Genomic DNA, 14,267 nt, shown 5'->3' with positions numbered 1-14,267 from the left:
GAAATTGAAAACTTTGGGGGTGAAATATTTGTGCTGGTGCAAAATGCAAGATCACTTTGATTTTCTTTCATTTGGGGTGAAATATTTATGTTGTGGAAATGCAAAATCACTTTGATTTGCTGCTATGATCATTGAAAACTTTGGGGGTGAAATATTTGTGCTGGTGGAAAATGCAAGATCATTTTGATTTGCTTTCGTTGAGAGCTCAACATGGGGAACAAATAAAAGGAGCAAAAAAATACAAAAATTGCTTTCATTGAGAGTTGAACTCAAAGACCTCCCGCTTACTAAACAGGTGCTCTAACCAACTGAGCTATGAAAGCTTCTTGCAAATAATTTTATTTGGCGAAACATGTGATCAATTTAGGCAGATCCTAACCCCACCCCCTCCCCCCAAAGTCATGATAGACGTGTTGCTGTCGACAGAATGTCATCTCCTATGGACATAATATCTCAGTTTAATAAGGTCCCCTTATACTAGAGGTAAGTTGAATACATAGTGGTCGTCTCCTTGGGACGGCGAGGTTAGGATTTCTTCTCTTGCTTGCACAATCACGAGATCTGTTATCATGTGCTTCAGAATGGTTCAAGGGTTCAACGATGACACCTACTACTCTAGTGCGGGTATTGTTCTTAGGGGCACGTACACGAAGACTTCCCGATTGTCAAGGTCAGGCCGGCTCCAACATGGGAGCAGCGACAACGACGTGTCAATGGCTCGTTCTAGCGACAGTACTGGTCGGCCGATAGTCCAGAGACCTCTACGTAAATTTTATTATGTTTGAGATGCTTTGTACTTTCGATGAACCTTTATAATAGATCTGTGTGTTTCGCACGAAAAAACATATTCTTACTATGGAAAATCACAATATTTCAAGCAGAGCCAGTAATTGTCATTGTGCTCTATGGGTGTTCTGGCAACAGAGATCACTCGACTTATGTCGTACAGAAGAAAACAATAGTCCTTACTCGTGGAAACATGTGAAGTATGCAGGGAAAAAAATGCTATGCTCGTAACAAACACCAAAAAAATCATGTTGGTGGAAAATGCAAAGTCACTTTGATTTGCTTTCATTGAGAGCTTAACATCCAGGAGGGGGGGGGGGGTGCTATGCTCATTGAAAACTTTGGGGGAGAAATATTTGTGCTGGTGGAAAATACAAAATCACTTTGATTTTGCTTTCATTGAGAGCTCAACATGGGGAACAAATAAAAGGAGGAAAAAAATTAATAAATTGCTTTCATTGAGAGTTGAACTCAAGACCTCCCGCTTACTAAACGGGTGCTCTAACCAACTGAGCTATGAAAGCTTGTTGTTCAAAACATTTTTTTCCTTTTCTTGTCCAAGTAGTTCCTGCCCTTTCGTGCCCAAATACATCGGTGCCTAACCCGCCGAAGTAGTCCCTCGTTGTGTAGTGCTAGATGATGGAAAAGTTTGAATGCACGCAACATCTTGTATTTTGAAACGAACAACAAAACGAAAGGCAGATCCTAGCTTAGTCGTCCACAAGTTTTTGTTGGAACTATGAATTGCAGAGATGTTTTAGAATATATCGAAAACAAGGCTCTTAACTCATAGTGATTACTGTATTAGTTTGCTCACAGTAATTTAGTTTATGTCAGTACGTAGTCGTGCCCTTAGTACTGAAATTCATCTTTAAAAAATGTAGCACTAATATGCCAAGAATTTGCGCTTAGTACACTTCCCTGAATGAATTGGGCCATCTGAGGCAGTACGCAGATCAAACAATACTTCTACCTTCAAAAAGAACCCCCAAAAAACACATACGAAAGTGGAAGGCAGTAACAGTTATCAACATGATCATATATCTCACACTGGACAGCGAAAACACGTAATGCATGCACAAATACACAAACTGTTCTTCACTCCAGCACATTTGCCGTAACCTTGGTATAGTTACAGCTATTGGTTCAATCATGCCTAGCCTAGTCCACCAATCGGACCTGAATGGATTGGTACACTGATGATGTGGCAGCAGCACAAAGTTGGTTCAGATCCGAGTCGGCCACGACCAAGACGGAGTCCCCAGGTTTCACCGAGCCCTTGGACTTCAGGAGCTTGATGGTCTGCTTGAAGTTGTCGTCCATGCTATTCGACAGCGGGAGCTGGAGCGGGATCACCCCCCAGTAAAGGTTCATGCTCTTTCTCGTGTTGGCGTCGTCGGTGAACGCAAAGATGGGAGGGTTGGGTCGGTTGCGTGACAGGAGCGACGCCATGTGGCCATGCTTTGTGTAAACGAAGATGGCGTCCACGGCAAGGTTGTTTGCTGCATGGAGCCATGGAGTATATACAACAGGTGAGTTTTGCTGGAACGATAAAAATTGGATATGGAGTTTGCACAGGAAAACAAAATAGCCATTACCCATTTCCACAGCACTGCTGCATATTTGCTCCGAAATCCGGTCAGGCAGAGCTATCGCAAGCTGATACTGTGGAAGAAGTCTTTGCATGTTTTCCTCGCGGCTCCATGATTCCATCCTCTCACTAGCAGCACGTAGGACAGACAGAGCTTTCTCGGGATATGCACCTATGGCAGACTCGGCTGACAGCATTATAGCATCTGCGTATTGCCGCACTGCTTCAGAAACATCTGCCACCTTCATACAGGCAACGGGAGTTCATCAAGTGAATGCGAGAATAAGAGGGTAAAGTAGATGAAATATAATTCAATTTTCAGAAATAAGATTTCATAAAAAATAGTTCAGGTTACCTCTGCACGAGTAGGCGTTGGGTATTCAACCATTGATTCCAGAAGCTGCGAAGCAACTATCACAGGCTTGTTCAGGTTTCTACATAATTCAACAATCGCCTCTTGGATGGCTGGGATTTGTTCTAGAGGAACCTGAACTCCAAGATCACCACGCGCAACCATGACTCCATCTGATGCCTCTATGATGTCTTTAAGGTTCTTGAGAGATTCCAGACTCTCGATCTTTGCAAATATCTTAATGTGTCTGTTATACAAGTAGATTGTATTACGATATCAGGTACCCCCCAAAAAAAGAACAGTAATGTAACTCTCAAGTCCTAATGAATATGTATACCATCTTTTAATGGATAGAATTGTATCATTTGCTAAGTTTGGCGTATATCATATCACAGGCAAAAGTCCTAAAGTGCCATTTTAGTTGGATAAATAACAGACTCCCACTTCATATGCTCTATCGTCAAACAATGTTGTCAATTTCTATTGCTACGCCATTCCACATTTTCCAAGTTAGATATAGCAAATAGCATGCTCTAAACTACAAAAGGATCCTGCACTTATTGGAAGCTGTACAACAGCAGTCAGAGGCTCAGAAGTCAGAACCCTGCTGCTGGTAATTTCTATGATCGAAGTTCTAACTTGAACAATCCTAGACACTACAGACACCTCTGGGGAACAAATATGTGTATCACCAACTTATGTTTAGGTCCTTTAAGAATTGCAGTTCTGCTCACTCTAATGATCTTCTGGAGAGGTAAGTTTTCAGGGACTTAATGTCATTAGCATCCTTTACAAATGAAAGAGCAATACAATCGACTCCTTCAGTTATGCCAAATTCAATGTCAGCCCAATCCTACAATACAATATAGGCAGTTAGCAAGCAAGAAGATACTAGTTTCAGTAAGTAATATAAGAATAAAAAATTAAGAATATTAGCCAAAAAAATTGTCATGCCATCAAACTGATAATTACAAAAAATATGGTTTGTTCTTAATGAGTGAGAAAATTAAAATGGAACTATCAAAAATGAAATACAAGAGCTACAAGAATAATAAGTGTGCATTATAAGTTAACCTTTGTCGATAATGTAGGAAGCCCAAAGTTCCTTTCAACTAATTTTCCGTCCCTCCAGAATGACAACTTGGCTCGAGGAAGAAGCAAACCTGGATCTGTGCACTTACAGCGCAGATCACTCCCGATCTTCTCTGTAACTTGAAATGTCGCCATTCCACCATCTATGACAAGCTCATCACCAACTAGAATGCCTGTACAGTGCAGTAATTACATTGTGAATAAGGCAATAAGCTGTTTTTAAAAGTCATATTATGGACAACCAACAAGCAACTCATGTTCATCTTCAGACCTTCAGAAAACTTATCAAAGTTCACGTGCATTGTAAATGGGTGAGCTTTATCTGTTTTTTTACTGGTAAATAACCATTCAGAGCAATCCTGCAATGTACCATCAAAGGAAGAAAAGATATCAGGATTTCCATCTTCGATGAAAGACAAGGCATAGAGGACTAAAACATATAATTATACAGATCACGGGCGATGTCAAACTCTCAGACTGGCCTGTCATCTAGTACAATTCACTTGTTTTCGTCAGGAGCTCAAAATCAAACACTCCCACTTATAGTAAAACACCCAGTCAATCTAAGTCAGCATGAAAACAGTGTGCTGTTCAATGTATGAGTAGCACAACTGATTGATACTCCAGTCTAATCAAATCACATATTGTCACTGTGGGATTCCACTGTTAGAAAATAATGTGATCAAATGACTAAGTTAACTATGACCTAAAAGGCACCATAAGTAATTATGAGATTAAAAATCTCATTAGGGATTAATTAATTAACGAGCATGTAATGGGCGCTACACACAAATCCATGTAAATAGAGGGTGCGGCCCTGGACATGATTAACCACAAAACTAATCAAGGTTACGAGTGCTCCCAATCTTGCATCAATCCAAACCAATCTGGATAGCACACCGTCAGCAAACCCACCAGGTTCATGATCGACTCTGCTTCTTCTACTACATTGACTACAAAGATGGCTTCACCACCACCACCACCACCACCACCACCAACAACAACAACAACAACAACAACAAAGCCTTTAGTCCCAAACAAGTTGGGGTAGGCTAGAGGTGAAACCCATAAGATCTCGCAACCAACTCATGACTCGGGCACATGGATAGCAAGCTTCCACGCACCCCTGTCCATAGCTAGCTCTCTTCACCAAACTCAGGTTAGTCTAGTTAATTCCGCTGTAATTGCATTTGTGATGCGGTTAGTCTAGTTAGTTTGTATGTGCATGCAGCCATACGCCCATTATTATGACCCTCATTACAGTTTGTTTCTCTTAGACGCTTAGTAGTCATCATGTGCAATTAATGAGTGAAACGAAGTTTCTTATTTCCGTAGTCAAATTTTGAGAATCTCGTTATCAAAAGTAATTAAGTATCCAACGACCAATAGTTATAGGATTCCCATTAGACCCATGCCAGCAATATGTGTTCGAAAGAGACTTGCTATTGCAAGCAACCTTCAGTGAGGAGATCAGCAAGAATAGACATAGTGCTTGTATACTCAATGTCAATTGCTTGATCTTGGAGTCTATTTTTCACACAATGATTGTTACTGCCAATGTATGTGTTTGGCGACACATGAGTTGTTGTACAAAAAGGAAACTACGGCTTGGTTATCGCACAATATTGTCAGTCGCTTAGCGATGTTGTCTACCAAACTGAGTCACAATTTCTCGTGGATCGAATAGAACTTTTTACTTCTGGTTACTGCATGATCTCTGATCAGACTACCCCACAGCAGAAAGTCAAACTCAGTACAAACCACGAAACCAGCACACCCATATGTAGCGCCCTAATCTGATGGGCGCAAATTTGTTTATCATTACAGTTTCTTATGGCCCTCATTACAGTTTGTTTCTCTTATTAGTCATCATGTGCACTTACCACCTAGTGAGTGACACAAACTTCCTTATTACCATAATGAAATTTTGAGAATCTAGCGATGTTGTTGCAGAATATTGTCAGTGGCTTAGTGATGCTATCTACTACCAAAATGAGTCCCAATTCCCCAGACAAAACTAGAGATTAATATGACCTTCTCCTAGATCGAGTAGAATTTTTTACTTCTGGTCACTGCATGATCCCTGATCAGACTACTCCACAGCAGCGCAAAAGTCAAACACCGTACAAACCACGACCCGACCACACCCATGTGTAGCGCCTGAATCTGACCGACGCAATTGCAGAAAACAGAATACATGCCCGGCAGACACACCTCGGCCTTGACGGATGCGGCGCCGCCGTGGTCGGCGAAGAGGAGCTGGGAGCCCTCGGTGTCGACCATGAGGGAGACGCAGAAGCCCTCCTCGTCATTGAGCCTGCGCACCTCGCGCATGGCGGCGCGGTGCCAGTCGCGGCCGCCGTGGCAGAGGTTGACCCGCGCCACGCCCATCCCGCCGCGCGCCAGCGCCGGCAGCGCGTCCACGCACGCCGGCCCCACCGTGCACACGAGCTTCGTCTTGCGCATGCCCATGAACCCCTTCTCCCTGAGCTCCGCCTCCGACACCACGTCCATCACCCCCTCCGCCGCCGCCCGGGCCGGACGGGCCCCGCTGCGGCGGGAGGCGTGGGCCGGGACGAGGTAGGAGGGGAACGAGCTGGCGGCGGCGGAGGTGGCCATCGGGGCTAGGGTTTTCGAGCCGGCGGCGGCGCGGCGGCGGCGGCGGCGATGGTGGTGGGCGGACGATGCGAGGGAGGGAGACTCCTTCCTGCGACGGGCCTATGGCTCTGCGGAGGGTGGTGGCGCACAGTGACAGGTGGGTCCCACTCCCACCTGGCAAGTGGACGACGGATTGGGCGAGCTGTCCCTGACAAGTGGGGCCGGCCGGCCGAACTAATGTTTGAGTTTTTTTCCCGCCCCTGATTGGTACCCGCTTTCCCCAAATTATCCTTTTTCACGAGTTGTTGTTTTTATCATTTCTTTGTGCTAGCGATCGGTGTGTGATAAAAGAAGTTCATGAATTATGTTTATCATTTCATTTTGTAGTCGACATGTTGTCTGTAGGTTATACACCATTTTTTGTACAGTCATTTTTAAACGATATTACATAGGCACATGGAAATGTACTGAATATGAAGTTGATGTCCGTTTGGGTTCATGTATGTGTGTGTGTGTGTGTGTGTGTGTGTGTTCTATTGGCACTTTGAAATAAATTTAACAGCCATATATCATTTTGTGGATCAATACTGGATTATGTAAGCACATGAACAAAATGCACCGAGCAGCTATATCAAAGTCCAACTCATTAACTATTTGTGGAGTCTCATAAGATAAAAACAATTTTATTTTGCAATAGTGAGAAATAGAAAAGGGAAAGACAAACCAACTATTAAGTTGGCGTTCTACAAAAACATAGAAGCGTCAAACAATGCAATAGTCATTTCTTTATCGTACACACGTGAAACCTTCTTTTTTGCGGGTATATTAGAAACTTTGCTGATGCACAGATCCAAAGCATTGAAATCCTCTGGAAGTGAGGCAAATAGATGACAGACAGACCACCAGTAAAACAAAATATGCCAAGCACAACAATGTCAACCTGAAATTTTATTTGGCATGTCAGGCAAACTACAGCCTATCTGCTTCTATGCTTGAAAATTACAGTGCTTTGCATTTCGCAAACGAGAAGTACAAGATGCACACCTACAGTTTTGGTGACAAACATATCCATTTGACAATGCTAAATTAGCTGGTTGGTCTAGAACACTGACATAAGAACAAAAAAAAAACAAGGTAATATCAATATAGAAGGGCTAAGCATAAAGAGTTTCTAACTGAAGATTAATTGTACCAACTGATCTAGGTCTGCGCTGGTACACAGCGCCATAGAACATAGTGAGGTATCATCATCCAAGTACTAGAAATGACAAGAATTATGCAAGTTATCCATGTGCTGAACCCATCATTTCACATACATATGGACAAACAAAGTCACAAAGCAAGAATGTTGTTAGCAATAGATGAGATGTCTTGTCCACATCCATAAAAAAAAATCATTTCACATACATATGGACAAACAAAGTCACAAAGCAAGAATGTTGTTAGCAATAGATGAGATGTCCTGTCCACATCCATAAAAAAATCGAATCTATTGGGATCAACTCTCAGTATGGAACATAACAGCAGAGGTTCATCATCTCAATCAGAGAACAATACAAGGGAATTGTCCACAATCACTCGTGCAGTTTCAAAAGCAATCTCAAACTACAAACATAAATCCTCCTAATAATCAATTGCGCAGAACATAACGGCAGAAAGCTGTCGGTTATCAATCATCATATCTGTCGGAGCACTAACTAGACTCGGCCTCGGGTGATTTGACACTCCGCAGCCTGCTGGAGCGCCGGACCGGGGTCATCGCCTCATCATCCTTGTTCCTCTGCAAAAACAAGTTCACAAGCTATAAGTTACATGCATATATCACATTTGAAATTGACTGAGCCGAGAAGATGGACAAGAAGAATCAAAGCTTACGTTCTTGGCAGCGATCTTCTCATAGGTCGTGAAGCTGCCATAGGATGATGTGGAGTATGACATGGACTCCCTCTTGGACGCGGGCTCGAGGCCGACGTTCTCTTCCTCCTTGGTCTTCCCCCTGCCATGGCCATGGCCAGACGACAAGCTGCTGCTGTACTGAGAGAAACCAGAGTCACCAAATCGCTCAGTTTCTTCTGCCACAGAACCTTTGACAACACGATGGCCCTCACTGCTTGCTGAACCAGATCGAGTCTCAGCCTCCTCGGCTTGACCCTGCTCAGCTGGTACATTGGCACCTGTGGCAACCTGAGCTTGCTTCTTCCACATGGAAAGGGCGGCAACGCCTGCTGAAAGAATGACCACAACGAGAGCAACACCTACTGCTGCAGCAGGCTTTGAGATTCTGTCCAAGTAGCTTGGCGACATGCTCGAGTCCGACTCAAGGCCAAGATGCGGCTCCTGGCCCTCCTTGCCACTGCCGTGGTTGTCCTCGGGCTCTTCACTCTCAACATCCTGTTCATGCTGCTCAGCAGGTTGAGATGGGGTGCCCAAATCCTGACTGATCTCTTCGCCACTGATGCTACCTGGAGCTGCTTCTGATGCCCCAACATCAAGCTCATCTACTGCCTTGGAGTAGTCTGCATCAGATTCTTCTACCACTGCAGCAACACCCTCTGATTCTGCAATCAAGTCAGCACTGCTTGCTTCAGAAACTGCATCCTGGATCTTCAACTGCTCCTCCAGGACACTGGCACCATAGCTGCTACCAGGAGCTTCTTCTGGCATTCCAACATCAAGCTCAACTACCACCATGTCGTAGTAGTCTGATGCATCATATTTTTCTCCCACTCCAGCATCATCAACTGATTCTTCTTCCGGCTCTGCAGTCAAGGCATTGGCACTGCTAATAGGCTCTTCACTCGGCACTGGCCATGCCTCAGCAAAGTTGTAGTAGAAATCAGCAGCAGCAGCATGGTTGTCACCATCGGCAGCCGCCGCACTCCAGTTGGCTGCAAAGTGCGGACCAAAGTACTCTTGCTTTTGCGTGGATGTAGAGGCCAAGGCCTCCCAGTAAGACGTGATCGAATCCAACGAACTACTTGACCATTGCTTGAGCCAAGCAGCCAACTCCACAGGGTGTGATTCTTGAACTGAAAGAAAGCCTGACGCCTTCGACAAGGCGGTGTTTGACATGATCGGCGAATCCGGTTGCAGCAGCACGCACACGGAAGCAGCGGACATGAGCAGAACGAAAGCAAGGGGAAGCAGGAACCTCAACGAGGACCCCTTCTTCGCTGGAGCTCGCACCCCATGCTCCGGCTCCGGCGTCAGTGCACGAGCTCGCGGAGGAGTCGCCCTAGGCTCCGGTGCAGAGACGCGAGCCGGCTCGGGCGTCACCGCAGCAGCCTCTGATGGCAGCAGCAGAGCAGCCCGCGGTGAACCAGGCGTGGGATCTGGCGCCAGGACGCAAGCCTCGGCGGCCTCGGATGGAGCGGCGAGAGCTGGCTGCTCCCGTGGCAGGTGATTCTGCTGTGCTTGCTCTTGCTCCTCCTCCGTGAGGTCGTCCTCCGTGGTGGCAGTGGCGTCGGTTTCGTCGCTGCTCTCGGAGGCGGAGGCGGAGGCGAAGCCGTCCTCGAGGCGCCCGACGCCAGCGCGGCCGTGGCGGTAGATGTCGACGCGGGGGTTGGGCTTGTAGTGGAGGAAGCGCGGCCTCGGCGAAGTGTAGTTGGTCTTGGGGTCGTACAGGGCCGCCCGGGACGGCTCCGCGTCCACCGGATCGGCCGCCGCGTGCGGGTGGTTCACGCCCACGGGATCCTCCAACCCCGCGTCGTCGTCATCTCCAGCGAGCGGGCCGTGCCATGCGGCGGCCGCGGGAGGGGGCTCGAACGAGTGCCGCAGGCTGCGCTCCGCGCCCACCGTCTCGGCCGCCGCGCGCACGGGAATCTCCGTCCCCGCGTCGTCATCTCCAGCGGGAGCGAGAGGGGCGTCGAAGGAGAGGCGCAGGCGGCGCGGGTCGGGGGTTCCTCCCGCCTTGGGCTTGTGCGCGAGGTTGGCGGGGGAGAAGGGCGCGAGGTGAGGCGTGTCGTGGTTCCGCTCCCCGAGCACCTTGCTGGTGTTCCTGGGCGAGGCGGCCTTGGACGCGGCGGAGATGGTGGGCGCCATGAAGTTCTTCGGGCCGCCTGTGCGCGCCGCGGGCTTGGGGGTGCGGTCCCGCGGCTCGTTCTCCTTCTCCCCGAAGGAGGAGGAGAGGGACCTCCGGCGCGGCGAGGGCGAGGAGGCGTGGTGGCACCCGCACCCGCCGCCAACGCCCTTGGAGCTGGCGCTCCTCTGCGAGGGGCAATCTGCAGATCAGGGACGGGGATTCAGCCAGAGCTCGTAGTCGAACAAACGCGACGAGAGAAGAAATCCAACGGAAATTAAGGGAAACCAGCGGAGGGGAGGGGAATTACCTGCGGGCTTGAAGGGGTTGGAGTCGGCGCTCCTCCGCATGGAGGGGCAGGGCCTGGCCGCGGCCGGCGACGGCGACGGGGACGGGGACCTGGCCACCGCTGCCATCTCGGGGGAGGGAGAGCAGAGAGGATCACGGCGCGGCGGAGAGGGGGTCTCTTTTTTTCCCCGTTCGTTCTCTGGCTGATTTCGAAATCCGTTTGTTCTCTTCGCTTCTCGGGGGAATGGAATGAAAATGAAATGTGCGGAGAGTGGGGCGGGGATGGGCGCGGGTGGAGTTAAGAGGAGAGATTCTCTCTTCTGCCCGTTGCCTTCAGGCTTCAGCTCACCCAGCCGACCGTTGCCACAGCTTTGTGGTGCCATTTTGAAACCGAGCCGCCGCGCTTGCCTCCTCCTCCTTCTCCTCGCAGCAACTCTAGCATTTTCTCGACCTACAAAATGTGTTTGCAGGTCGTACGAGGACAGTTATGCAGGCCGAAATTTACGACGGCAGATTAGAAACCGCAAACAAACCATTAAACTTTAAAAAAAGTTGTTTCGTGCGAGAAATTTCAGCACAGCGAGCTCGGCGAGCTCGCTCGCATAGATGGTTCTTCTTCGCATATAAGCTCATACAAGCCACATGTATGCATAAAGGTTAGATATGATAGACAGGGCCTATGCTACCGCACCACTGCAATAAAATTGAGCTCACCGGAGCTCCTGCGGTAGCTGCCCACCGGCGGCGATCAGTCGGAGTCGGAGTCGAGGTCGACGAAGAGCTTCTCCTACTCCTCCTTCATCACGCGCAGGTCGGCCTCCTTCTATGCGTGCTCCTGCGATGCCGTGAGGCCCGTCTCGAGGAAGAGCCGCTTGTACTCGAGCTCGTGCCGGATGCGCTCTTCCATCTCCTCCTGATCCCTCGCCGACCGCTCGAGGACGACGCGCTCGAGGAGCTCCTCCTGCCCCAGTGGGAGGTAGTCCTCGGGTCCGATGACGCCTCGGCGCGGCGACGCATCGGGCACGGCCTCCTCCGGCTCCCTCTTCACTGGAACGAGCCGCGAGCTCGATTGCGCTCGCGGATGAGCACCCCGCGGACACGTGGCCGGATGAGCTCCCCGCGGACCAGTTGCCGAAGGAGGCGCGGCGGCGACGGGCGCGCTCGAGCTCAAACTCGTCGAGCTCGCGGCGGCGACGGGCGCGCTCGAGCTCGAACTCGTCGAGCTCGCGCCGGTCGAATGCCGGCGATGGCCGGGCACCATGGTTGAGCCACCTACGCGCCACCCGCTTGCGCGCGACGTCAGATCTGGCGCGGCGGCGGCGCTCCGCCTCATCCCCCGAGTCGGCCATGGTGGTTCAAGGCTCGCCGGCGGCGAGAAATCGAGCGGCGCAGTGGGGAATTGGAGGGGAACGCGGCGGCGGGAGGATGGGTTTCGACCCGCATCTGCCCCGCAAACCCGCAGTTATAGTGGCTCGGGGGTTGCATTTGCGGGTCGGACACCGATGCGGCCTCTGGTCTAATCAGAAAAATAGGTCGAGCCCGTATAATCGGCGGAATTATGCGGGTTTCGCCGGATGCGGGGTCTGCTAGAGTTGCTCTCACAAGTCACAGCCCACGTCGTGACATCCAACAGCTCGTGCGGACAAGGCCCATCCAGCTCTACAAAACCTTGAATGCCGGTCTAATTTTTCTTTTACAGGTTTTGTCATCTCTGTTTTTTTTTTACGCCAGACAGAGTTTCGGGGAACTTCATCAATCAAGATGCAAACCGTCGAGCTAAAGATGACGGCGTGAAAATTTCCACCAGGAACTCCTTTTTAGTGTTTCTTTAGCATGAAACAACGGGGGATGGCCCCTATTGCGACTCTTTTTTTTTATTTTGCATAAAGATCAATGTTCCATCCTGTACCAGGAGATAACCCGAAGTTCTGGTTCAAGTCACGGTTGAAGAAAATGTGTGGGAGGCCTTGAGTGGCATTTTCAGTGTCAAGGACACCAAAAGAATGAAATTTTGCATGATTTGAATGAAACTAACTCGGGTTGATGTTGTTTTCAGCAGAATTGCCACAGTGTTATTTTTGTGCGGAAATAAAACTGCTTGAAATTGGACGGGGATTCTTGGACAATTATTTCAGAAGTATATGAAGATTTATGGAATGAAGATGGACCAGAGGGGGGCCACCAGGCCGTGAGGCCACCCCCTGCCCGCGCCCCTGGCCGTGTGGGTCCCTCGGGCACCGCCTTGCGATGATTCCACTGCCCAAAAATCGTAATATATATATATATATATATATATATATATATATATATATATATATATATATATATATATATACATACTAGAAAAAATCAGAGAAAATCATCGGCGCATTTTATGACACAGAGCCACCGCCACCTCCTCTTCTTCCTCTGGAGATCTGGTCTGAAGTCCGTTTTTGGCTCTAGAGAGGGGGATTCTTCGTCATTGTCATCATCAATCCTTCTCCAACAACAATTTCATGATGCTCTCATCCATGTGTGAGTAATTCATCTGCAAGCACATGGAGGTAGATGGGAATTGGATGAGATTTGTTATGTAATAGATGTCAGATTTGTTAGGACTTGACGCCTAATATCCATTATGTTCTGAGGCTGATGTTGCTATGACTTTGTTATGCCCAATGCTCGTCATTAGAGTCCGAGTGCCATGATTTCACATCTAAACTCTCTTTGTTTTTCTGAATATATTTACGTTTTTGATTTTATCTGCAAGTTGTATGCACCTGTTATTGTTCTGAAGTCTGGCCTTCGAAGTGACAATAACTAAGATATTAACAAGGATGACTTTACCTCGAGGATTACATGTATTCACTGTATGTTAATGTTTTGATCTGTCTCTCTATTAAAAGGAGTGTCTTAATTACCCTTGGTTTCCGTTAGGATCTCACTGCCACAGGAGGGTAGGACTAAAGATGTTGTGCATGTTGTGGAAGTTCTTATCGCAAGCACGTACAACTAGTTATGAAATGCATGCCTACATATAATTGATGAATTGGAGCTAGTTTACTAACGCTCTATGTTATGACTTTTACATAATGAATCTCATCTGGAGAAAAAAAAAACCACTATCTAATTCCATGCATGCGCTTTTCATTATTGTTGCTTCCTTTAAAGTTACTGATGTTGCACCCTGGTACTACTCTATGTAATACTGCTACTTGTTAGTCTTATTGTTGTTGTAACTATATCACTACAACCATCATAGAACTATGCTACTAATACATTGTTGCAAGCAAGTTATCTGTCTAGGTGTGGTTGAATTGACATCTCAACTGCTAAGGATTATAAATATTTGTTGACTTCCTTTGTGTCAAATCAAAAAAAATGGGTTGAAATGCTTCGCTCGAAGACTGTTGTGATCCCCAATACTTGTGGGTCATCAACGGCGTGGTCTTCTTGCAGCACCGACCACCACCGGTCCCAGCATCAGTGACCGTCGGTACCAGCTATGGTGATCGTCAGTTGTAGCTACCAGCGTTGCGGTTGTATCTCTGCCAGAGCCA

The 14,267-nt window shown here is 47.9% G+C and overlaps 2 protein-coding genes and 2 non-coding genes across 4 annotated transcripts; all 4 read right to left on the bottom strand.

The window, feature by feature from the left end:
• Positions 1-248: 248 nt before the first annotated feature.
• TRNAT-AGU lies at positions 249-323 on the bottom strand. Its single transcript has one exon. It is a non-coding gene; the product is annotated as a tRNA-Thr (tRNA).
• A 913-nt stretch (positions 324-1,236) lies between these two features.
• On the bottom strand, positions 1,237-1,310 carry TRNAT-AGU. The gene has a single exon. It is a non-coding gene; the product is annotated as a tRNA-Thr (tRNA).
• A 434-nt stretch (positions 1,311-1,744) lies between these two features.
• LOC119287094 (pyruvate kinase isozyme A, chloroplastic-like) lies at positions 1,745-6,549 on the bottom strand. The gene is made up of 7 exons (XM_037566600.1): positions 6,036-6,549; positions 4,093-4,180; positions 3,804-3,994; positions 3,464-3,582; positions 2,733-2,976; positions 2,385-2,619; positions 1,745-2,288 (listed from the first exon to the last, which is right to left on the bottom strand). The coding sequence occupies exons 1-7, from the start codon at positions 6,438-6,440 to the stop codon at positions 1,948-1,950; spliced, it is 1,623 nt and encodes a 540-aa protein (XP_037422497.1). The 5' UTR covers positions 6,441-6,549; the 3' UTR covers positions 1,745-1,947.
• Positions 6,550-7,890: 1,341 nt separating this feature from the next.
• On the bottom strand, positions 7,891-11,080 carry LOC119287093. The gene is made up of 3 exons (XM_037566599.1): positions 10,748-11,080; positions 8,295-10,639; positions 7,891-8,199 (listed from the first exon to the last, which is right to left on the bottom strand). The coding sequence occupies exons 1-3, from the start codon at positions 10,851-10,853 to the stop codon at positions 8,113-8,115; spliced, it is 2,538 nt and encodes an 845-aa protein (XP_037422496.1). The 5' UTR covers positions 10,854-11,080; the 3' UTR covers positions 7,891-8,112.
• Positions 11,081-14,267: the final 3,187 nt, after the last annotated feature.

Source organism: Triticum dicoccoides, chromosome 4A (genome assembly GCF_002162155.2).
Source record: "Triticum dicoccoides isolate Atlit2015 ecotype Zavitan chromosome 4A, WEW_v2.0, whole genome shotgun sequence".
NCBI lineage: Eukaryota > Viridiplantae > Streptophyta > Magnoliopsida > Poales > Poaceae > Triticum > Triticum dicoccoides.
The sequence above is the reverse complement of the archived record's forward strand: the minus strand, read 5'-3'. Positions and strand labels throughout refer to the sequence as shown.

What these genes read in the sequence shown, in the direction of transcription:
- LOC119287093 (XM_037566599.1), bottom strand. Translation starts at nt 10,853, where the DNA reads ATGGCAGCGGTGGCCAGGTCCCCGTCCCCGTCGCCGTCGCCGGCCGCG. An exon ending in CAACCCCTTCAAGCCCGCAG is followed by an intron (nt 10,640 to 10,747) that starts GTAATTCCCCTC and finishes CCTGATCTGCAG; the next exon opens with ATTGCCCCTCGCAGAGGAGC. An exon ending in AGAAGATCGCTGCCAAGAAC is followed by an intron (nt 8,200 to 8,294) that starts GTAAGCTTTGAT and finishes TTGTTTTTGCAG; the next exon opens with AGGAACAAGGATGATGAGGC.
- LOC119287094 (XM_037566600.1), bottom strand. Translation starts at nt 6,440, where the DNA reads ATGGCCACCTCCGCCGCCGCCAGCTCGTTCCCCTCCTACCTCGTCCCG. An exon ending in CCGCATCCGTCAAGGCCGAG is followed by an intron (nt 4,181 to 6,035) that starts GTGTGTCTGCCG and finishes GGTACATTGCAG; the next exon opens with GATTGCTCTGAATGGTTATT. An exon ending in CTTTGATAAGTTTTCTGAAG is followed by an intron (nt 3,995 to 4,092) that starts GTCTGAAGATGA and finishes TGCACTGTACAG; the next exon opens with GCATTCTAGTTGGTGATGAG.